This window comes from Entelurus aequoreus, linkage group LG25 (assembly GCF_033978785.1).
Source record: "Entelurus aequoreus isolate RoL-2023_Sb linkage group LG25, RoL_Eaeq_v1.1, whole genome shotgun sequence".
NCBI classification, from domain to species: Eukaryota; Metazoa; Chordata; class Actinopteri; order Syngnathiformes; family Syngnathidae; genus Entelurus; species Entelurus aequoreus.
Window position 1 is genome coordinate 7,362,697 of NC_084755.1, and position 25,950 is coordinate 7,388,646.

The window sequence follows — 25,950 nt, forward strand, 5'->3', positions numbered from 1 at the left end:
GAATAATTTATAGTTAATACTTTGTCAAATAAGATATGGTTGTAAACCGAACACGATCGATGTATGAAGATATGGTTGTAAACCGAACACGATCGATGAATGAAATGTCGTTTACTAAAGTAAAAGTGAATTTTAGGAAAAATGTTCAGGTTCCACCGAGATTTGAACTCGGATCGCTGGATTCAGAGTCCAGAGTGCTAACCATTACACCATGGAACCCATGAATGCCAGACTGTGTTTGTTGATCCTAAATACGAGCATGTAAAGTCATTGTGTCTTTATTGGCTTTTTTGATTGATTGATACTTTTATTAGTAGGTTGCACAGTCAAGTACATATTCCGTACAATTGACCACTAAATGGTAACACCCCAATACGTTTTTCAACTTGTTTAAGTCGGGGTCCATTCATGATACAGATATATACTATCATATATACTATCATCATAATACAGTCATCACACAAGATAATCACATTGAATTATTTACATTATTTACAATCAGGGGTGTGGAGGGGGGGGGGGTATGGACATCATTGGACCATTTCATTCATACACCACACAATATACATTGTTTTTATTGACTACACCACACAATATACATTGTTTTTATTGACTATTTCATTGATACACCACACAATATACATTGTTTTTATTGACTATTTCATTCATACACCACACAATATACATTGTTTTTATTGACTATTTCATTGATACACCACACAATATACATTGTTTTTATTGACTATTTCATTGATACACCACACAATATACATTGTTTTTATTGACTATTTCATTGATACACCACACAATATACATTGTTTTTATTGACTATTTCATTGATACACCACACAATATACATTGTTTTTATTGACTATTTCATTGATACACCACACAATATACATTGTTTTTATTGACTATTTCATTGATACACCACACAATATACATTGTTGTTGACTATTTCATTGATACACCACACAATATACATTGTTTTTATTGACTATTTCATTGATACACCACACAATATACATTGTTTTCATTGACTATTTCATTGATACACCACACAATATACATTGTTTTTATTGACTATTTCATTGATACACCACACAATATACATTGTTTTTATTGACTATTTCATTGATACACAATATACATTGTTTTTATTGACTATTTCATTGATACACCACACAATATACACACATAGAAGACTCTTGCACAGCAAATGTTGTCAGTCTGTAACATGCTCAGCACATCAAAGAAAACGCTAACAAATCAATATTTTAATTTTTCATCAGTTTTTTCTTTTTTGACACGGTTACTCCTCCAGGTTTCCTCTCAATCTTCTTCTTCGTTGCCTACGACTGCTTCACCAGGTTCTTCCCAGGTTTAGTCTTCACCAGGTTCTTCCCAGGTTTAGTCATCACCAGGTTCTTCCCAGGTTTAGTCATCACCAGGTTCTTCCCAGGTTTAGTCTTCACCAGGTTCTTCCCAGGTTTAACCTTCACCAGGTTCTTCCCAGGTTTAACCTTCACCAGGTTCTTCCCAGGTTTAACCTTCACCAGGTTCTTCCCAGGTTTAACCTTCACCAGGTTCTTCCCAGGTTTAACCTTCACCAGGTTCTTCCCAGGTTTAGTCTTCACCAGGTTCTTCCCAGGTTTAGTCTTCACCAGGTTCTTCCCAGGTTTAACCTTCACCAGGTTCTTCCCAGGTTTAACCTTCACCAGGTTCTTCCCAGGTTTAACCTTCACCAGGTTCTTCCCAGGTTTAGTCTTCACCAGGTTCTTCCCAGGTTTAACGTTCACCAGGTTCTTCCCAGGTTTAACCTTCACCAGGTTCTTCCCAGGTTTAGTCATCACCAGGTTCTTCCCAGGTTTAGTCATCACCAGGTTCTTCCCAGGTTTAACCTTCACCAGGTTCTTCCCAGGTTTAGTCTTCACCAGGTTCTTTCCAGGTTTAGTCTTCACCAGGTTCTTCCCAGGTTTAACCTTCACCAGGTTCTTCCCAGGTTTAGTCATCACCAGGTTCTTCCCAGGTTTAACCTTCACCAGGTTCTTCCCAGGTTTAGTCTTCACCAGGTTCTTTCCAGGTTTAGTCTTCACCAGGTTCACTTGGGCTTGTTTGAGCTTTACTTGAGCGGGGACCACAAGACCTTTAGTGTCCGAAGCAGAGCCGCTTGCTGGACTACAAGACTTAAACAGCTCCACATCCCTGACCTTCTGACCTTTCAGGTGTGCAGGGTGGCCACAGGTGGCGCCCACCTCCATGCTCACGTTGTCCATCCACCTGTGCAAAGAAACTGTCAGGAAATATTGGCTTCATTAGCACATCTTCAAACATTGCTCAATTTCTTGTGGCCCGCCACATCATTTTATTGTGGCCTTACACTTCATTTTAAAGCAGCCTGTCCTATGGTTTTAACGTGGCACGCTACATAGTTCTAAAGTGGCCCGCCACATCATTTTATTGTGGCCCTACACTTCATTTTAAAGCAGCCTGTCCTATGGTTTTAACGTGGCACGCTACATAGTTCTAAAGTGGCCCGCCACATCATTTTATTGTGGCCCTACACTTCATTTTAAAGCAGCCTGTCCTATGGTTTTAACGTGGCACGCTACATAGTTCTAAAGTGGCCCGCCACATCATTTTATTGTGGCCCTACACTTCATTTTAAAGCAGCCTGTCCTATGGTTTCAACGTGGCACGCTACATAGTTCTAAAGTGGCCCGCCACATCATTTTATTGTGGACCTACACTTCATTTATTGTGGCCTGTCCCATAATTTAAATGTAGTACGCTACATAATTTTAATGTGGTTCGCCACATCATTTTATTGTGGACGTACACGTCATTTGAATGTGGTCCGCCACATAATTCTAATGTGGTCCGCCACATCATTTTATTGTGGACCTACACTTCATTTAATGTGGCCTGTCCCATAATTTTAATGTAGTACATGACATAGCTGTAACGTGGCCTGCCACATCATTATATTTTGGACCTTTACTTCATTTTAATGTGGCCTGCACCATTAATTGAATGTGGCACGCCACATATTCCTGATGTGGTCTGCCACATCATTTACTGTGGTTCGCTATGTCATTTTAATGTGGCCTGCACCATTAATTGAATGTGGCACGCCACATATTCCTGATGTGGTCTGCCACATCATTTACTGTGGTTCGCTATGTCATTTTAATGTGGCCTGCACCATTAATTGAACGTGGCACGCCACATATTCCTGATGTGGTCTGCCACATCATTTACTGTGGTTCGCTATGTCATTTTAATGTGGCCTGCACCATTAATTGAACGTGGCACGCCACATATTCCTGATGTGGTCCGCCACATCATTTACTGTGGTTCGCTATGTCATTTTAACGTGGCCTGTACTATTAATTGAACGTGGCACGCCACATATTCCTGATGTGGTCCGCCACATCATTTAATGTGGTTCGCTATGTCATTTTAAGGTGGCCTGTACCATTAATTGAACGTGGCACGCCACATATTCCTGATGTGGTCCGCCACATCATTTACTGTGGTTCGCTATGTCATTTTAAGGTGGCCTGTACCATTAATTGAACGTGGCACGCCACATATTCCTGATGTGGTCCGCCACATCATTTAATGTGGTTCGCTATGTCATTTTAAGGTGGCCTGTACCATTAATTGAACGTGGCACGCCACATATTCCTGATGTGGTCCGCCACATCATTTAATGTGGTTCGCTATGTCATTTTAAAGTGGCCTGTACCATTAATTGAACGTGGCACGCCACATATTCCTGATGTGGTCTGCCACATCATTTAATGTGGTTCGCTATGTCATTTTAATGTGGCCCACCACATCATTTTATTTTGGACCTCCATTTCATTTTAAGGTGGCCTGTCTCTTTAAAATTTGGCCCGCCACTCCATTTTATGTGGTCTGCCATTTCATTTTATTTTGGACCTCCACTTCATTTTAATGTGACCTGTCTTTCTAACATTTGGCCCACCACACCATTTTAAAGTGGCCTGCGAAAGGCTGGAAATAAAAAAAAGCCCTTTCCGCCAACGACTGTATCCTCCAATCAGCGACAAGCTGTGGGTCATGTGATTGTCTTTAGCCAAGATGCTGACCTGGCAGGGTGTTGAAGCGTGAGTGTCAGTTAGCACTTTAGCACGAGGGGAACCAGAAGGTGCACCCACCTGTGTCAGTTAGCACTTTAGCACGAGGGGAACCAGAAGGTGCACCCACCTGTGTCAGTTAGCACTTTAGCACGAGGGGAACCAGAAGGTGCACCCACCTGTGTCAGTTAGCACTTTAGCACGAGGGGAACCATAAGGTGCACCCACCTGTGTCAGTTAGCACTTTAGCACGAGGGGAACCAGAAGGTGCACCCACCTGTGTCAGTTAGCACTTTAGCACGAGGGGAACCAGAAGGTGCACCCACCTGTGTCAGTTAGCACTTTAGCACGAGGGGAACCAGAAGGTGCACCCACCTGTGTCAGTTAGCACTTTAGCACGAGGGGAACCAGAAGGTGCACCCACCTGTGTCAATTAGCACTTTAGCACGAGGGGAACCAGAAGGTGCACCCACCTGTGTCAGTTAGCACTTTAGCACGAGGGGAACCAGAAGGTGCACCCACCTGTGTCAGTTAGCACTTTAGCACGAGGGGAACCAGAAGGTGCACCCACCTGTGTCAGTTAGCACTTTAGCACGAGGGGAACCAGAAGGTGCACCCACCTGTGTCAGTTAGCACTTTAGCACAAGGGGAACCAGAAGGTGCACCCACCTGTGTCAGTTAGCACTTTAGCACGAGGGGAACCAGAAGGTGCACCCACCTGTGTCAGTTAGCACTTTAGCACGAGGGGAACCAGAAGGTGCACCCACCTGTGTCAGTTAGCACTTTAGCACGAGGGGAACCAGAAGGTGCACCCACCTGTGTCAGTTAGCACTTTAGCACGAGGGGAACCAGAAGGTGCACCCACCTGCGCAGGGGCAGCAAGGTGCAGTCGCACAGCAGGGGGTTGCCTTGCAAGTCCAGCACCTCCAAGCCGGTGAGCCAGTGCAAGTGGGGAAGTTCCTTCAGCCGGTTCCCTCTCAGGGTGAGAGTCTTCAGTCCTGGACCAAGTCCTGCCAGGGCGTCCCTGGACATCTGGAAGGAGTGACCACAGTTTGGTAAATAGTGTACCCGCTCCCCGGTTCTGAACCACATACCTTCTCAGTGTTGGTCCGGTCCATGTGGAGCCATTTCAGACTTTGGGAGAGCGGCTTGAAGGCGTTGGCTCCTACGGACAGAATGCGGTTGTGGGACAGGTTCAGCTCCTCCAGACCGGGGGTCCTGGACAGGGCGGCGCTTGGAACCTTGGTGAGTTTGTTGGCAGCCAGGTGAAGTTTCCCAAGGAAGGCGGAGTCCAGAGCGCCTCTTGCCACCGAGCGTATGGTGTTGTTGCTCAGGTAGAGTTCTCGCAGTCCGGGCGAGACCGAGGACAGCAGACCAGACGGCTCCAGCTTGGAGATAGCGTTTCTCTCCAGGTGTAATGCGAACAGGCCTGGGAGGAGTCTCATCGCTGGAGGAGAAACAAAGTCAACCTTTACCAGACCAGGGGCCTAGACTGATAGGGCCCCCAACTTATAGAACTGGTGGTATTGTACCTGAAACTGCTCCTAAAAGACCCTCTTATTGGGCTTTGCAAATATACATAAAGAGGAAACTCCGTAATACCTGTATCCAGCCGCTAATCGCCAGCTGGCAACTAACATGCTAATTGCTAAATGGCAACTACTGCGCTAATCACTAGCTGTCAACTGGTGGGTTAATCGCTAGCCGACATGTTAATTGCTAGCTAGAAACTATAGCCCTAACCACCAACTGTCAATTGATGCGCTAATCGCTAGCTGTCAACTGGTGGGTTAATCACTACCTGAAAACTAGCATGTTAATCGCTAGCTAGAAACTATAGTGCTAATCGCTAACTGTCAATTAGTGCTTTAATCGCTAGCTGTCAACTGGTGGGTTAATCGCAAACTGACAACTCTTCTTCTCTTTGGCTGTCCATCGATTACGATGATGATGTTGCTCCAGTAATGGGTTATTGAGGGGGGTTTCGTATATGCCATTGCATGTGCCACTAATTGCTAACTGGCAATTAGTGCTCTGATCGCTAGCTGGCAACTGATGGGTTAATCGCAAGCTGACAACTAGCATGTTCATTGCTAGCTAGAAACTATAGCACTAATCGCTAATTGTATCGCACATCAATTAGTGCGCTAATCACTAGCGGGCATCTGGTGGGTTAATCGCTAGCTGTCAACTAGCATGCTAATTGCTAGCTAAAAACTATAGTCCTAATTGAAAACTATCAATTAGTGTGCTAAACCATAGCTGGCAACTAATGCACCAATCGGTAGCTAGCAAATAACGTGCCAATCAGTGGCTGACAATGGCTAGCTGCCAACTAGAGTGCTAATCGCTGTCTGACAACTACGGCTTTAATGGCTAGCTGACAACTAGAGTGCTAATCTCTAGCTGGCAACTACAGTGCTAATTGCTTGATGACTACTAGCGGATTAATTGCCAGCTGACAACCAGCACGCTGATTGCTAGCTGCCAGATAATACGCTAATCACTAGCGCCCCAAACGCGAGCTTACAACTAGCGTATTAACCACTAGCTGGCAACTAGTGCACTAATCCCTACTTTATAAGAATGCTCCAATCGCGAGCTGGCAAATAATGTGCCAATCCCAAGCACACTAATCGCTAGCTGACAATTAGGGCGTTATAACTATTGCGCTTATTGCTACCTGGCAACTAACACGGCAGTTGCTAGCATACTTGCCAACCCTCCCGAATTTTCCAAGAGACTCCCGAATTTCAGTGCCTCTCCCGAAAATCTCCCGGGACAACCATTCTCCCGAATTTCTCCCCATTTCCAGCCGGACCTGAGAGAGGACAGCCTGTCGTCACGTCCACTTTTCCTGCATATAAACAGCGTGCCGGCCCAGTCACGTTAGAAGACAGCGTGTCGTCACGTCCACTTTTCCTGCATATAAACAGCGTGCCGGCCCAGTCACGTTAGAAGACAGCCTGTCGTCACGTCCACTTTTCCTGCATATAAACAGCGTGCCGGCCCAGTCACGTTAGAAGACAGCGTGTCGTCACGTCCACTTTTCCTGCATATAAACAGCGTGCCGGCCCAGTCACGTTAGAAGACAGCCTGTCGTCACGTCCACTTTTCCTGCATATAAACAGCGTGCCGGCCCAGTCACGTTAGAAGACAGCGTGTCGACACGTCCACTTTTCCTGCATATAAACAGCGTGCCGGCCCAGTCACGTTAGAAGACAGCGTGTCGTCACGTCCACTTTTCCTGCATATAAACAGCGTGCCGGCCCAGTCACGTTAGAAGACAGCGTGTCGTCACGTCCACTTTTCCTGCATATAAACAGCGTGCCGGCCCAGTCACGTTAGAAGACAGCGTGTCGTCACGTCCACTTTTCCTGCATATAAACAGCGTGCCGGCCCAGTCACGTTAGAAGACAGCGTGTCGTCACGTCCACTTTTCCTGCATATAAACAGCGTGCCGGCCCAGTCACGTTAGAAGACAGCGTGTCGTCACGTCCACTTTTCCTGCATATAAACAGCGTGCCGGCCCAGTCACGTTAGAAGACAGCGTGTCGTCACGTCCACTTTTCCTGCATATAAACAGCGTGCCGGCCCAGTCACGTTAGAAGACAGCCTGTCGTCACGTCCACTTTTCCTGCATATAAACAGCGTGCCGGCCCAGTCACGTTAGAAGACAGCGTGTCGACACGTCCACTTTTCCTGCATATAAACAGCGTGCCGGCCCAGTCACGTTAGAAGACAGCGTGTCGTCACGTCCACTTTTCCTGCATATAAACAGCGTGCCGGCCCAGTCACGTTAGAAGACAGCCTGTCGTCACGTCCACTTTTCCTGCATATAAACAGCGTGCCGGCCCAGTCACGTTAGAAGACAGCCTGTCGTTACGTCCACTTTTCCTGCATATAAACAGCGTGCCGGCCCAGTCACGTTAGAAGACAGCGTGTCGTCACGTCCACTTTTCCTGCATATAAACAGCGTGCCGGCCCAGTCACGTTAGAAGACAGCGTGTCGTCACGTCCACTTTTCCTGCATATAAACAGCGTGCCGGCCCAGTCACGTTAGAAGACAGCGTGTCGTCACGTCCACTTTTCCTGCATATAAACAGCGTGCCGGCCCAGTCACGTTAGAAGACAGCGTGTCGTCACGTCCACTTTTCCTGCATATAAACAGCGTGCCGGCCCAGTCACGTTAGAAGACAGCGTGTCGTCACGTCCACTTTTCCTGCATATAAACAGCGTGCCGGCCCAGTCACGTTAGAAGACAGCGTGTCGTCACGTCCACTTTTCCTGCATATAAACAGCGTGCCGGCCCAGTCACGTTAGAAGACAGCGTGTCGTCACGTCCACTTTTCCTGCATATAAACAGCGTGCCGGCCCAGTCACGTTAGAAGACAGCGTGTCGTCACGTCCACTTTTCCTGCATATAAACAGCGTGCCGGCCCAGTCACGTTAGAAGACAGCGTGTCGTCACGTCCACTTTTCCTGCATATAAACAGCGTGCCGGCCCAGTCACGTTAGAAGACAGCGTGTCGTCACGTCCACTTTTCCTGCATATAAACAGCGTGCCGGCCCAGTCACGTTAGAAGACAGCGTGTCGTCACGTCCACTTTTCCTGCATATAAACAGCGTGCCGGCCCAGTCACGTTAGAAGACAGCCTGTCGTCACGTCCACTTTTCCTGCATATAAACAGCGTGCCGGCCCAGTCACGTTAGAAGACAGCGTGTCGTCACGTCCACTTTTCCTGCATATAAACAGCGTGCCGGCCCAGTCACGTTAGAAGACAGCGTGTCGTCACGTCCACTTTTCCTGCATATAAACAGCGTGCCGGCCCAGTCACGTTAGAAGACAGCGTGTCGTCACGTCCACTTTTCCTGCATATAAACAGCGTGCCGGCCCAGTCACGTTAGAAGACAGCGTGTCGTCACGTCCACTTTTCCTGCATATAAACAGCGTGCCGGCCCAGTCACGTTAGAAGACAGCGTGTCGTCACGTCCACTTTTCCTGCATATAAACAGCGTGCCGGCCCAGTCACGTTAGAAGACAGCCTGTCGTCACGTCCACTTTTCCTGCATATAAACAGCGTGCCGGCCCAGTCACGTTAGAAGACAGCCTGTCGTCACGTCCACTTTTCCTGCATATAAACAGCGTGCCGGCCCAGTCACGTTAGAAGACAGCGTGTCGTCACGTCCACTTTTCCTGCATATAAACAGCGTGCCGGCCCAGTCACGTTAGAAGACAGCGTGTCGTCACGTCCACTTTTCCTGCATATAAACAGCGTGCCGGCCCAGTCACGTTAGAAGACAGCGTGTCGTCACGTCCACTTTTCCTGCATATAAACAGCGTGCCGGCCCAGTCACGTTAGAAGACAGCGTGTCGTCACGTCCACTTTTCCTGCATATAAACAGCGTGCCGGCCCAGTCACGTTAGAAGACAGCGTGTCGTCACGTCCACTTTTCCTGCATATAAACAGCGTGCCGGCCCAGTCACGTTAGAAGACAGCCTGTCGTCACGTCCACTTTTCCTGCATATAAACAGCGTGCCGGCCCAGTCACGTTAGAAGACAGCCTGTCGTTACGTCCACTTTTCCTGCATATAAACAGCGTGCCGGCCCAGTCACGTTAGAAGACAGCGTGTCGTCACGTCCACTTTTCCTGCATATAAACAGCGTGCCGGCCCAGTCACGTTAGAAGACAGCGTGTCGTCACGTCCACTTTTCCTGCATATAAACAGCGTGCCGGCCCAGTCACGTTAGAAGACAGCGTGTCGTCACGTCCACTTTTCCTGCATATAAACAGCGTGCCGGCCCAGTCACGTTAGAAGACAGCGTGTCGTCACGTCCACTTTTCCTGCATATAAACAGCGTGCCGGCCCAGTCACGTTAGAAGACAGCGTGTCGTCACGTCCACTTTTCCTGCATATAAACAGCGTGCCGGCCCAGTCACGTTAGAAGACAGCGTGTCGTCACGTCCACTTTTCCTGCATATAAACAGCGTGCCGGCCCAGTCACGTTAGAAGACAGCGTGTCGTCACGTCCACTTTTCCTGCATATAAACAGCGTGCCGGCCCAGTCACGTTAGAAGACAGCGTGTCGTCACGTCCACTTTTCCTGCATATAAACAGCGTGCCGGCCCAGTCACGTTAGAAGACAGCGTGTCGTCACGTCCACTTTTCCTGCATATAAACAGCGTGCCGGCCCAGTCACGTTAGAAGACAGCGTGTCGTCACGTCCACTTTTCCTGCATATAAACAGCGTGCCGGCCCAGTCACGTTAGAAGACAGCGTGTCGTCACGTCCACTTTTCCTGCATATAAACAGCGTGCCGGCCCAGTCACGTTAGAAGACAGCCTGTCGTCACGTCCACTTTTCCTGCATATAAACAGCGTGCCGGCCCAGTCACGTTAGAAGACAGCGTGTCGTCACGTCCACTTTTCCTGCATATAAACAGCGTGCCGGCCCAGTCACGTTAGAAGACAGCGTGTCGTCACGTCCACTTTTCCTGCATATAAACAGCGTGCCGGCCCAGTCACGTTAGAAGACAGCGTGTCGTCACGTCCACTTTTCCTGCATATAAACAGCGTGCCGGCCCAGTCACGTTAGAAGACAGCGTGTCGTCACGTCCACTTTTCCTGCATATAAACAGCGTGCCGGCCCAGTCACGTTAGAAGACAGCGTGTCGTCACGTCCACTTTTCCTGCATATAAACAGCGTGCCGGCCCAGTCACGTTAGAAGACAGCCTGTCGTCACGTCCACTTTTCCTGCATATAAACAGCGTGCCGGCCCAGTCACGTTAGAAGACAGCGTGTCGTCACGTCCACTTTTCCTGCATATAAACAGCGTGCCGGCCCAGTCACGTTAGAAGACAGCGTGTCGTCACGTCCACTTTTCCTGCATATAAACAGCGTGCCGGCCCAGTCACGTTAGAAGACAGCGTGTCGTCACGTCCACTTTTCCTGCATATAAACAGCGTGCCGGCCCAGTCACGTTAGAAGACAGCGTGTCGTCACGTCCACTTTTCCTGCATATAAACAGCGTGCCGGCCCAGTCACGTTAGAAGACAGCGTGTCGTCACGTCCACTTTTCCTGCATATAAACAGCGTGCCGGCCCAGTCACGTTAGAAGACAGCGTGTCGTCACGTCCACTTTTCCTGCATATAAACAGCGTGCCGGCCCAGTCACGTTAGAAGACAGCGTGTCGTCACGTCCACTTTTCCTGCATATAAACAGCGTGCCGGCCCAGTCACGTTAGAAGACAGCGTGTCGTCACGTCCACTTTTCCTGCATATAAACAGCGTGCCGGCCCAGTCACGTTAGAAGACAGCGTGTCGTCACGTCCACTTTTCCTGCATATAAACAGCGTGCCGGCCCAGTCACGTTAGAAGACAGCGTGTTGTCACGTCCACTTTTCCTGCATATAAACAGCGTGCCGGCCCAGTCACGTTAGAAGACAGCCTGTCGTCTAGCTAGTCGCCAGCTGGCAAATAATAGGCCAAATGCTAGCATGCCAATCACTAGCTGACAACTAGGGCTTTAACTGCTAGCTGAGAACTACGATGCTAATTGTTAGCTGACAACTAGCGCGTTAATTGCAAACTGAAAACTACAGCTTGCTGAGCAGTGCGCGTATCGCTACCTACAACTAACACGCCAGTCGCTGGCAAATAATGTGCCGGACAACTAGAGCGCTAATTGCTACATGGCAACTAATTGCTAATAGTAAACTAGCATGCCAATCAACAGCTGGAAAATAGCGTGCCAATCAGCAGTTGACAACCACAATGCTAATCGTTAGCGCCATTCACTAGCTGACAACTATGACGCTAATCGCTGGCTATCTTGAAGCCTACATGAATATCATCAATTTGCAACATCCAGCCATCCATTTTCCACCGCTTGTCCCTTTTCGGGGTGGCTGCAGCCTAGCTCAACATAAAGCCAACAGTACCTCTGCAGACCACCAGAGGGCGGACTGACCTGCTCCAGGGAAGTGTGCCAGGTGGTTGCCCTCCAGGTGCAGGTAGCTGAGCTGGGGCGCACCTGCCAGGGCGTCAGGAGGCAGGGAGGTGAGCTGGTTGTCAGAGAGATACAAGTAGAGGAGCTTCTTCATCCCTCTCAAGGAACCTCCTTCCACCTCCTGGATCCTGCAGGAGTCCAAGTGCAGAGACACCACCTGGCTGCTGCCTGGGAAACTGTTGGCGGCCAGGACGTGGAAGTGGTTGCTGCGCAGGTCCAGGAGCTGCGTTTTGGCGGGAAAGCCTCGCGGGACTCTGGTGTGACCTCCGTTCTCACATGTGGCGTGATGCCAGTCCACCTGCACACACACATCATATCACTCACAAGTCGACACGCTGTATCGCACATCATATCACTCACAAGTCAACACGCTGGATCGCACATCATATCACTCACAAGTCAACACGCTGGATCGCACATCATATCACTCACAAGTCAACACGCTGGATCGCACATCATATCACTCACAAGTCAACACGCTGGATCGCACATCATATCACTCACAAGTCAACACGCTGGATCGCACATCATATCACTCACAAGTCAACACGCTGGATCGCACATCATATCACTCACGAGTCAACACGCTGGATCGCACATCATATCACTCACAAGTCAACACGCTGAATCGCACATCATATCACTCACAAGTCAACACGCTGGATCGCACATCATATCACTCACAAGTCAACACGCTGTATCACACATGATATTACTCACAAGTAAACATGCTGTATCGCACATCATATCACTCACAAGTCAACACGCTGGATCGCACATCATATCACTCACAAGTCAACACGCTATATCACACATGATATTACTCACAAGTAAACACGCTGGATCGCACATCATATCACTCACAAGTCAACACGCTATATCACACATGATATTACTCACAAGTAAACATGCTGTATCGCACATCATATCACTCACAAGTCAACACGCTGTATCACACATGATATTACTCACAAGTAAACATGCTGTATCGCACATCATATCCCTCACAAGTAAACACTCTGTAGGCCTGCTTGTATCGTACATGATATCACACCTCCCGAATGGGAACCCATCCATTCTGAGGACAGTCATACTCCACTACGAGTGACTGCCGATGATGATCACACACAAGTAGACACGCTGCAGGACTGCTTGTATCGCACATGATATCACACACAAGTAGACACGCTGCAGGACTGCTTGTATCGCACATGATATCACACACAAGTAGACACGCTGCAGGACTGCTTGTATCGCACATGATATCACACACAAGTAAACACCTGCAGGACTGCTTGTATGGCACATGATATCACACACAAGTAAACACCTGCAGGGCCGCTTGTATGGCACATGATATCACACACAAGTAAACACCTGCAGGACTGCTTGTATCGCACATGATATCACACACAAGTAAACACCTGCAGGGCCGCTTGTATGGCACATGATATCACACACAAGTAAACACCTGCAGGGCCGCTTGTATGGCACATGATATCACACACAAGTAAACACCTGCAGGGCCGCTTGTATGGCACATGATATCACACACAAGTAGACACGCTGCAGGACCGCTTGTATGGCACATGATATCACACACAAGTAAACACCTGCAGGACTGCTTGTATGGCACATGATATCACACACAAGTAAACACCTGCAGGACTGCTTGTATCGCACATGATATCACACACAAGTAAACACCTGCAGGGCCGCTTGTATGGCACATGATATCACACACAAGTAAACACCTGCAGGGCCGCTTGTATGGCACATGATATCACACACAAGTAAACACCTGCAGGACTGCTTGTATCGCACATGATATCACACACAAGTAAACACCTGCAGGGCCGCTTGTATGGCACATGATATCACACACAAGTAAACACCTGCAGGACTGCTTGTATCGCACATGATATCACACACAAGTAAACACCTGCAGGGCCGCTTGTATGGCACATGATATCACACACAAGTAGACACGCTGCAGGGCCGCTTGTATGGCACATGATATCACACACAAGTAAACACCTGCAGGACTGCTTGTATGGCACATGATATCACACACAAGTAAACACCTGCAGGACTGCTTGTATGGCACATGATATCACACACAAGTAAACACCTGCAGGGCCGCTTGTATGGCACATGATATCACACACAAGTAAACACCTGCAGGGCCGCTTGTATGGCACATGATATCACACACAAGTAAACACCTGCAGGGCCGCTTGTATGGCACATGATATCACACACAAGTAGACACGCTGCAGGAGCGCTTGTATGGCACATGATATCACACACAAGTAAACACCTGCAGGACTGCTTGTATGGCACATGATATCACACACAAGTAAACACCTGCAGGACTGCTTGTATGGCACATGATATCACACACAAGTAAACACCTGCAGGGCCGCTTGTATGGCACATGATATCACACACAAGTAGACACGCTGCAGGACCGCTTGTATGGCACATGATATCACACACAAGTAGACACGCTGCAGGAGCGCTTGTATGGCACATGATATCACACACAAGTAAACACCTGCAGGACTGCTTGTATGGCACATGATATCACACACAAGTAAACACCTGCAGGAGCGCTTGTATGGCACATGATATCACACACAAGTAGACACGCTGCAGGAGCGCTTGTATGGCACATGATATCACACACAAGTAAACACCTGCAGGGCCGCTTGTATGGCACATGATATCACACACAAGTAGACACACTGCAGGACTGCTCGTATTGCACATGATATCACACACAAGTAGACACACTGCAGGACTGCTTGTATCGCACATGACATCAAACACAAGTAGACACACTGCAGGACTGTTCGTATCGCACATGATATCACACACAAGTAGACACACTGCAGGACTGCTCGTATCGCACATGATATCACACACAAGTAGACACACTGCAGGACTGCTCGTATCGCACATGATATCACACACAAGTAGACACACTGCAGGACTGCTCGTATCGCACATGATATCACACACACAAGTAAACACTGCAGGACAGATTTCAGATGGGTGGTCTGATACTGGGACTCACATGACAGTGGCAGTTCAGGGGACATCTGACGTGGCCCTTGGTCTTTGCCACAGGTGTCGGTGTGCCACCGCCCACCATCCCCTCCTCCTCCTCAAACTCCTCCTTCAGCTGGTCCCCGTTGCTGCGGCAACGCATGTCGGCGGCAGCCACGGCTGCCAGCGGCTCGTCGGACAGGTGAGGCGGTCCGACACAGGCCCCCAGCAGCCGGACGGCGGCCTGGCTGGCCCAGGTCCTCAGGGGCCGCATGTAGCAGCTGCAGTAGACGGGGTTGGCTGGAGGGAGCGTGGAGAAGATGAAGACACCTGCTGGGCTCCACACGTCACAGCGTACCTGTCAGGTTGAGGCTGGCCAGGTTGTTGGGGCCCGAGAGAGGGTCCAGGTAGCGCAGCTGGTTGTGGCTCAGGTCCAAGTGGGAGAGCATGGGGGCCTGGGACAAGGCCTGCTCTGAGAGGTCCTGCAGGGACATGTGGTCCAGGTACAGGTGTGTGAGCTTGGCCATGGAGACGGACTCTTCACCCAGGTAGACCATGGGGTTGTGGCTCATGTCCAGACGGGTCACCTCACGGGCTCTGGAAGGTGCCAAAACCATGTCAAGTTGTGGGGAGGAATGTGAGGTCCATGCACAGGAAGATGCACCTTGCAAGAACTTTGATTTTATAGTCATGTGTAGGAAAAATGAATCTGCAGACTCCAAAACACATTTGTTGAAATCTTCTCTTTATGTCAGCCACATGCTGTCTACTCATGTTTTAAAAACTATATATATATATATACATATACATATATACATATACATATATATATATATATATATATATATATATACATATATATATATATATATATATATATATATATATATATATATATATATATATATATATATATATATATATATATATATATATATATATATATATATATATATATATATATATATGAAAGTGAAATGAATGAGTTCCAATAATATGTTGTGATGAAAATGAAGTTCCTACCTGCTCATGGCCTGCGTGGGGAAGAACTGCAGCTGGTTGTGGTCCAGACTGAGGCGCCTGAGGGCCGACAGGCTGGCAAAGGCCTCAGGGGCCAAGTTGTTGATGGAGTTACGACTCAGGCTGAGCCACTTCAGCTTGTGCAGGCCCTGAATGAGCAGAGCAACACACTTTATCAAACATGGAGATGTTTTCATTCATCTTTTATTTGCAGCATCACTCAAACTTTCACATGACTACTCTTATACTACTTCTCACCTTATATGACCACCATCTTGCTGCTCTTTATCTTCCATTCATCTACATCACCTTATATGACCACCATCTTGCTACTCTTTATCTTCCATTCATCTACATCACCTTATATGACCACCATCTTGCTACTCTTTATCTTCCATTCATCTACATCACCTTATATGACCACCATCTTGCTACTCTTTATCTTCCATTCATCTACATCACCTTATATGACCACCATCTTGCTACTCTTTATCTTCCATTCATCTACATCACCTTATATGACCACCATCTTGCTACTCTTTATCTTCCATTCATCTACATCACCTTATATGACCACCATCTTGCTACTCTTTATCTTCCATTCATCTACATCACCTTATATGACCACCATCTTGCTACTCTTTATCTTCCATTCATCAACATCACCTTACATGACCACCATCTTGCTGCTCTTTATCTTCCATTCATCTACATCACCTTATATGACCACCATCTTGCTACTCTTTATCTTCCATTCATATACATCACCTTATATGACCACCATCTTGCTACTCTTTATCTTCCATTCATCTACATCACCTTATATGACCACCATCTTGCTACTCTTTATCTTCCATTCATCAACATCACCTTATATGACCACCATCTTGCTACTCTTTATCTTCCATTCATCAACATCACCTTATATGACCACCATCTTGCTGCTCTTTATCTTCCATTCATCTACATCACCTTATATGACCACCATCTTGCTACTCTTTATCTTCCATTCATCAACATCACCTTATATGACCACCATCTTGCTACTCTTTATCTTCCATTCATCTACATCACCTTATATGACCACCATCTTGCTACTCTTTATCTTCCATTCATCTACATCACCTTATATGACCACCATCTTGCTACTCTTTATCTTCCATTCATCTACATCACCTTATATGACCACCATCTTGCTACTCTTTATCTTCCATTCATCAACATCACCTTATATGACCACCATCTTCAATCAATCAATCAATGTTTATTTATATAGCCCTAAATCACAAGTGTCTTGCTACTCTTTATCTTCCATTCATCTACATCACCTTATATGACCACCATCTTGCTACTCTTTATCTTCCATTCATCTACATCACCTTATATGACCACCATCTTGCTACTCTTTATCTTCCATTCATCTACATCACCTTATATGACCACCATCTTGCTGCTCTTTATCTTCCATTCATCTACATCACCTTATATGACCACCATCTTGCTACTCTTTATCTTCCATTCATCTACATCACCTTATATGACCACCATCTTGCTACTCTTTATCTTCCATTCATCTACATCACCTTATATGACCACCATCTTGCTACTCTTTATCTTCCATTCATCTACATCACCTTATATGACCACCATCTTGCTACTCTTTATCTTCCATTCATCTACATCACCTTATATGACCACCATCTTGCTACTCTTTATCTTCCATTCATCTACATCACCTTATATGACCACCATCTTGCTACTCTTTATCTTCCATTCATCTACATCACCTTATATGACCACCATCTTGCTACTCTTTATCTTCCATTCATCAACATCACCTTATATGACCACCATCTTCAATCAATCAATCAATGTTTATTTATATAGCCCTAAATCACAAGTGTCTTGCTACTCTTTATCTTCCATTCATCTACATCACCTTATATGACCACCATCTTGCTACTCTTTATCTTCCATTCATCTACATCACCTTATATGACCACCATCTTGCTACTCTTTATCTTCCATTCATCTACATCACCTTATATGACCACCATCTTGCTACTCTTTATCTTCCATTCATCAACATCACCTTATATGACCACCATCTTGCTGCTCTTTATCTTCCATTCATCTACATCACCTTATATGACCACCATCTTGCTACTCTTTATCTTCCATTCATCAACATCACCTTATATGACCACCATCTTGCTACTCTTTATCTTCCATTCATCTACATCACCTTATATGACCACCATCTTGCTACTCTTTATCTTCCATTCATCTACATCACCTTATATGACCACCATCTTGCTACTCTTTATCTTCCATTCATCTACATCACCTTATATGACCACCATCTTGCTACTCTTTATCTTCCATTCATCTACATCACCTTATATGACCACCATCTTGCTACTCTTTATCTTCCATTCATCTACATCACCTTATATGACCACCATCTTGCTGCTCTTTATCTTCCATTCATCTACATCACCTTATATGACCACCATCTTGCTGCTCTTTATCTTCCATTCATCTACATCACCTTATATGACCACCATCTTGCTACTCTTTATCTTCCATTCATCTACATCACCTTATATGACCACCATCTTGCTGCTCTTTATCTTCCATTCATCTACATCACCTTATATGACCACCATCTTGCTACTCTTTATCTTCCATTCATCTACATCACCTTATATGACCACCATCTTGCTACTCTTTATCTTCCATTCATCTACATCACCTTATATGACCACCATCTTCAATCAATCAATCAATGTTTATTTATATAGCCCTAAATCACAAGTGTCTTGCTACTCTTTATCTTCCATTCATCTACATCACCTTATATGACCACCATCTTGCTACTCTTTATCTTCCATTCATCTACATCACCTTATATGACCACCATCTGCTGCTCTTTATCTTCCATTCATCTACATCACCTTATATGACCACCATCTTGCTACTCTTTATCTTCCATTCATCTACATCACCTTATATGACCACCATCTTGCTGCTCTTTATCTTCCATTCATCTACATCACCTTATATGACCACCATCTTGCTACTCTTTATCTTCCATTCATCAACATCACCTTATATGACCACCATCTTCAATCAATCAATCAATGTTTATTTATATAGCCCTAAATCACAAGTGTCTTGCTACTCTTTATCTTCCATTCATCTACATCACCTTATATGACCACCATCTTGCTACTCTTTATCTTCCATTCATCTACATCACCTTATATGACCACCATCTTGCTACTCTTTATCTTCCATTCATCTACATCACCTTATATGACCACCATCTTGCTACTCTTTATCTTCCATTCATCTACATCACCTTATATGACCACCATCTTGCTACTCTTTATCTTCCATTCATCAACATCACCTTATATGACCACCATCTTGCTGCTCTTTATCTTCCATTCATCTACATCACCTTATATGACCACCATCTTGCTACTCTTTATCTTCCATTCATATACATCACCTTATATGACCACCATCTTGCTACTCTTTATCTTCCATTCATCTACATCACCTTATATGACCACCATCTTGCTACTCTTTATCTTCCATTCATCTACATCACCTTATATGACCACCATCTTGCTACTCTTTATCTTCCATTCATCAACATCACCTTATATGACCACCATCTTGCTGCTCTTTATCTTCCATTCATCTACATCACCTTATATGACCACCATCTTGCTACTCTTTATCTTCCATTCATCAACATCACCTTATATGACCACCATCTTGCTACTCTTTATCTTCCATTCATCTACATCACCTTATATGACCACCATCTTGCTACTCTTTATCTTCCATTCATCTACATCACCTTATATGACCACCATCTTGCTACTCTTTATCTTCCATTCATCTACATCACCTTATATGACCACCATCTTGCTACTCTTTATCTTCCATTCATCAACATCACCTTATATGACCACCATCTTGCTGCTCTTTATCTTCCATTCATCTACATCACCTTATATGACCACCATCTTGCTACTCTTTATCTTCCATTCATCAACATCACCTTATATGACCACCATCTTGCTGCTCTTTATCTTCCATTCATCTACATCACCTTATATGACCACCATCTTGCTACTCTTTATCTTCCATTCATCAACATCACCTTATATGACCACCATCTTGCTACTCTTTATCTTCCATTCATCTACATCACCTTATATGACCACCATCTTGCTACTCTTTATCTTCCATTCATCTACATCACCTTATATGACCACCATCTTGCTACTCTTTATCTTCCATTCATCTACATCACCTTATATGACCACCATCTTGCTACTCTTTATCTTCCATTCATCAACATCACCTTATATGACCACCATCTTGCTGCTCTTTATCTTCCATTCATCTACATCACCTTATATGACCACCATCTTGCTACTCTTTATCTTCCATTCATCAACATCACCTTATATGACCACCATCTTGCTACTCTTTATCTTCCATTCATCTACATCACCTTATATGACCACCATCTTGCTACTCTTTATCTTCCATTCATCTACATCACCTTATATGACCACCATCTTGCTACTCTTTATCTTCCATTCATCTACATCACCTTATATGACCACCATCTTGCTACTCTTTATCTTCCATTCATCTACATCACCTTATATGACCACCATCTTGCTACTCTTTATCTTCCATTCATCAACATCACCTTATATGACCACCATCTTGCTGCTCTTTATCTTCCATTCATCTACATCACCTTATATGACCACCATCTTGCTACTCTTTATCTTCCATTCATCTACATCACCTTATATGACCACCATCTTGCTACTCTTTATCTTCCATTCATCTACATCACCTTATATGACCACCATCTTGCTGCTCTTTATCTTCCATTCATCTACATCACCTTATATGACCACCATCTTGCTACTCTTTATCTTCCATTCATCTACATCACCTTATATGACCACCATCTTGCTACTCTTTATCTTCCATTCATCAACATCACCTTATATGACCACCATCTTGCTACTCTTTATCTTCCATTCATCTACATCACCTTATATGACCACCATCTTGCTACTCTTTATCTTCCATTCATCTACATCACCTTATATGACCACCATCTTGCTACTCTTTATCTTCCATTCATCTACATCACCTTATATGACCACCATCTTGCTACTCTTTATCTTCCATTCATCTACATCACCTTATATGACCACCATCTTGCTACTCTTTATCTTCCATTCATCAACATCACCTTATATGACCACCATCTTGCTACTCTTTATCTTCCATTCATCTACATCACCTTATATGACCACCATCTTGCTACTCTTTATCTTCCATTCATCTACATCACCTTATATGACCACCATCTTGCTACTCTTTATCTTCCATTCATCTACATCACCTTATATGACCACCATCTTGCTACTCTTTATCTTCCATTCATCTACATCACCTTATATGACCACCATCTTGCTACTCTTTATCTTCCATTCATCTACATCACCTTATATGACCACCATCTTGCTACTCTTTATCTTCCATTCATCAACATCACCTTATATGACCACCATCTTGCTACTCTTTATCTTCCATTCATCTACATCACCTTATATGACCACCATCTTGCTACTCTTTATCTTCCATTCATCAACATCACCTTATATGACCACCATCTTCAATCAATCAATCAATGTTTATTTATATAGCCCTAAATCACAAGTGTCTTGCTACTCTTTATCTTCCATTCATCTACATCACCTTATATGACCACCATCTTGCTACTCTTTATCTTCCATTCATCTACATCACCTTATATGACCACCATCTTGCTGCTCTTTATCTTCCATTCATCTACATCACCTTATATGACCACCATCTTGCTGCTCTTTATCTTCCATTCATCTACATCACCTTATATGACCACCATCTTGCTGCTCTTTATCTTCCATTCATCTACATCACCTTATATGACCACCATCTTGCTACTCTTTATCTTCCATTCATCTACATCACCTTATATGACCACCATCTTCAATCAATCAATCAATGTTTATTTATATAGCCCTAAATCACAAGTGTCTTGCTACTCTTTATCTTCCATTCATCTACATCACCTTATATGACCACCATCTTGCTACTCTTTATCTTCCATTCATCAACATCACCTTACATGACCACCATCTTGCTGCTCTTTATCTTCCATTCATCTACATCACCTTATATGACCACCATCTTGCTACTCTTTATCTTCCATTCATCTACATCACCTTATATGACCACCATCTTGCTACTCTTTATCTTCCATTCATCTACATCACCTTATATGACCACCATCTTGCTACTCTTTATCTTCCATTCATATACATCACCTTATATGACCACCATCTTGCTGCTCTTTATCTTCCATTCATCTACATCACCTTATATGACCACCATCTTGCTACTCTTTATCTTCCATTCATCTACATCACCTTATATGACCACCATCTTGCTACTCTTTATCTTCCATTCATATACATCACCTTATATGACCACCATCTTGCTGCTCTTTATCTTCCATTCATCTACATCACCTTATATGACCACCATCTTGCTACTCTTTATCTTCCATTCATATACATCACCTTATATGACCACCATCTTGCTGCTCTTTATCTTCCATTCATCTACATCACCTTATATGACCACCATCTTGCTGCTCTTTATCTTCCATTCATCTACATCACCTTATATGACCACCATCTTGCTACTCTTTATCTTCCATTCATCTACATCACCTTATATGACCACCATCTTGCTACTCTTTATCTTCCATTCATCTACATCACCTTATATGACCACCATCTTGCTACTCTTTATCTTCCATTCATCTACATCACCTTATATGACCACCATCTTGCTACTCTTTATCTTCCATTCATCTACATCACCTTATATGACCACCATCTTGCTACTCTTTATCTTCCATTCATCTACATCACCTTATATGACCACCATCTTGCTACTCTTTATCTTCCATTCATCTACATCACCTTATATGACCACCATCTTGCTACTCTTTATCTTCCATTCATCTACATCACCTTATATGACCACCATCTTGCTACTCTTTATCTTCCATTCATCTACATCACCTTATATGACCACCATCTTGCTACTCTTTATCTTCCATTCATCTACATCACCTTATATGACCACCATCTTGCTACTCTTTATCTTCCATTCATCAACATCACCTTATATGACCACCATCTTGCTACTCTTTATCTTCCATTCATCTACATCACCTTATATGACCACCATCTTGCTACTCTTTATCTTCCATTCATCAACATCACCTTATATGACCACCATCTTCAATCAATCAATCAATGTTTATTTATATAGCCCTAAATCACAAGTGTCTTGCTACTCTTTATCTTCCATTCATCTACATCACCTTATATGACCACCATCTTGCTACTCTTTATCTTCCATTCATCTACATCACCTTATATGACCACCATCTTGCTGCTCTTTATCTTCCATTCATCTACATCACCTTATATGACCACCATCTTGCTACTCTTTATCTTCCATTCATCTACATCACCTTATATGACCACCATCTTCAATCAATCAATCAATGTTTATTTATATAGCCCTAAATCACAAGTGTCTTGCTACTCTTTATCTTCCATTCATCTACATCACCTTATATGACCACCATCTTGCTACTCTTTATCTTCCATTCATCTACATCACCTTATATGACCACCATCTTGCTGCTCTTTATCTTCCATTCATCTACATCACCTTATATGACCACCATCTTGCTACTCTTTATCTTCCATTCATCTACATCACCTTATATGACCACCATCTTGCTACTCTTTATCTTCCATTCATCTACATCACCTTATATGACCACCATCTTGCTGCTCTTTATCTTCCATTCATCTACATCACCTTATATGACCACCATCTTGCTACTCTTTATCTTCCATTCATCTACATCACCTTATATGACCACCATCTTGCTACTCTTTATCTTCATTCATATACATCACCTTATATGACCACCATCTTGCTGCTCTTTATCTTCCATTCATCTACATCACCTTATATGACCACCATCTTGCTACTCTTTATCTTCCATTCATATACATCACCTTATATGACCACCATCTTGCTGCTCTTTATCTTCCATTCATCTACATCACCTTATATGACCACCATCTTGCTGCTCTTTATCTTCCATTCATCTACATCACCTTATATGACCACCATCTTGCTACTCTTTATCTTCCATTCATCTACATCACCTTATATGACCACCATCTTGCTACTCTTTATCTTCCATTCATCTACATCACCTTATATGACCACCATCTTGCTACTCTTTATCTTCCATTCATCTACATCACCTTATATGACCACCATCTTGCTACTCTTTATCTTCCATTCATCTACATCACCTTATATGACCACCATCTTGCTACTCTTTATCTTCCATTCATCTACATCACCTTATATGACCACCATCTTGCTACTCTTTATCTTCCATTCATCTACATCACCTTATATGACCACCATCTTGCTACTCTTTATCTTCCATTCATCTACATCACCTTATATGACCACCATCTTGCTACTCTTTATCTTCCATTCATCTACATCACCTTATATGACCACCATCTTGCTACTCTTTATCTTCCATTCATCAACATCACCTTACATGACCACCATCTTGCTGCTCTTTATCTTCCATTCATCTACATCACCTTATATGACCACCATCTTGCTACTCTTTATCTTCCATTCATATACATCACCTTATATGACCACCATCTTGCTACTCTTTATCTTCCATTCATCTACATCACCTTATATGACCACCATCTTGCTACTCTTTATCTTCCATTCATCAACATCACCTTATATGACCACCATCTTGCTACTCTTTATCTTCCATTCATCAACATCACCTTATATGACCACCATCTTGCTGCTCTTTATCTTCCATTCATCTACATCACCTTATATGACCACCATCTTGCTACTCTTTATCTTCCATTCATCAACATCACCTTATATGACCACCATCTTGCTACTCTTTATCTTCCATTCATCTACATCACCTTATATGACCACCATCTTGCTACTCTTTATCTTCCATTCATCTACATCACCTTATATGACCACCATCTTGCTACTCTTTATCTTCCATTCATCTACATCACCTTATATGACCACCATCTTGCTACTCTTTATCTTCCATTCATCAACATCACCTTATATGACCACCATCTTCAATCAATCAATCAATGTTTATTTATATAGCCCTAAATCACAAGTGTCTTGCTACTCTTTATCTTCCATTCATCTACATCACCTTATATGACCACCATCTTGCTACTCTTTATCTTCCATTCATCTACATCACCTTATATGACCACCATCTTGCTACTCTTTATCTTCCATTCATCTACATCACCTTATATGACCACCATCTTGCTGCTCTTTATCTTCCATTCATCTACATCACCTTATATGACCACCATCTTGCTACTCTTTATCTTCCATTCATCTACATCACCTTATATGACCACCATCTTGCTACTCTTTATCTTCCATTCATCTACATCACCTTATATGACCACCATCTTGCTACTCTTTATCTTCCATTCATCTACATCACCTTATATGACCACCATCTTGCTACTCTT

The 25,950-nt window shown here is 44.2% G+C and overlaps 1 protein-coding gene and 1 non-coding gene across 2 annotated transcripts in view; both read right to left on the reverse strand.

Annotated features, from left to right (window-relative positions):
* Positions 1-147: 147 nt before the first annotated feature.
* trnaq-cug (transfer RNA glutamine (anticodon CUG)) lies at positions 148-219 on the reverse strand. Its single transcript has one exon. It is a non-coding gene; the product is annotated as a tRNA-Gln (tRNA).
* Positions 220-1,001: 782 nt separating this feature from the next.
* Positions 1,002-25,950, reverse strand: part of LOC133642959 (chondroadherin-like protein) — a 41,284-nt gene continuing 16,335 nt past the window's right edge. Inside the window, exons 2-8 of the mRNA XM_062037382.1 lie at positions 16,193-16,338; positions 15,528-15,766; positions 15,198-15,469; positions 12,080-12,416; positions 5,201-5,553; positions 4,972-5,138; positions 1,002-2,280 (exon numbers count right to left, since the gene is read on the reverse strand). Of these exons, the coding sequence (XP_061893366.1) occupies positions 1,353-2,280; positions 4,972-5,138; positions 5,201-5,553; positions 12,080-12,416; positions 15,198-15,469; positions 15,528-15,766; positions 16,193-16,338 (2,442 nt within the window). The 3' untranslated portion in view covers positions 1,002-1,352. The remainder of the gene's footprint in view (positions 2,281-4,971; positions 5,139-5,200; positions 5,554-12,079; positions 12,417-15,197; positions 15,470-15,527; positions 15,767-16,192; positions 16,339-25,950) is intronic.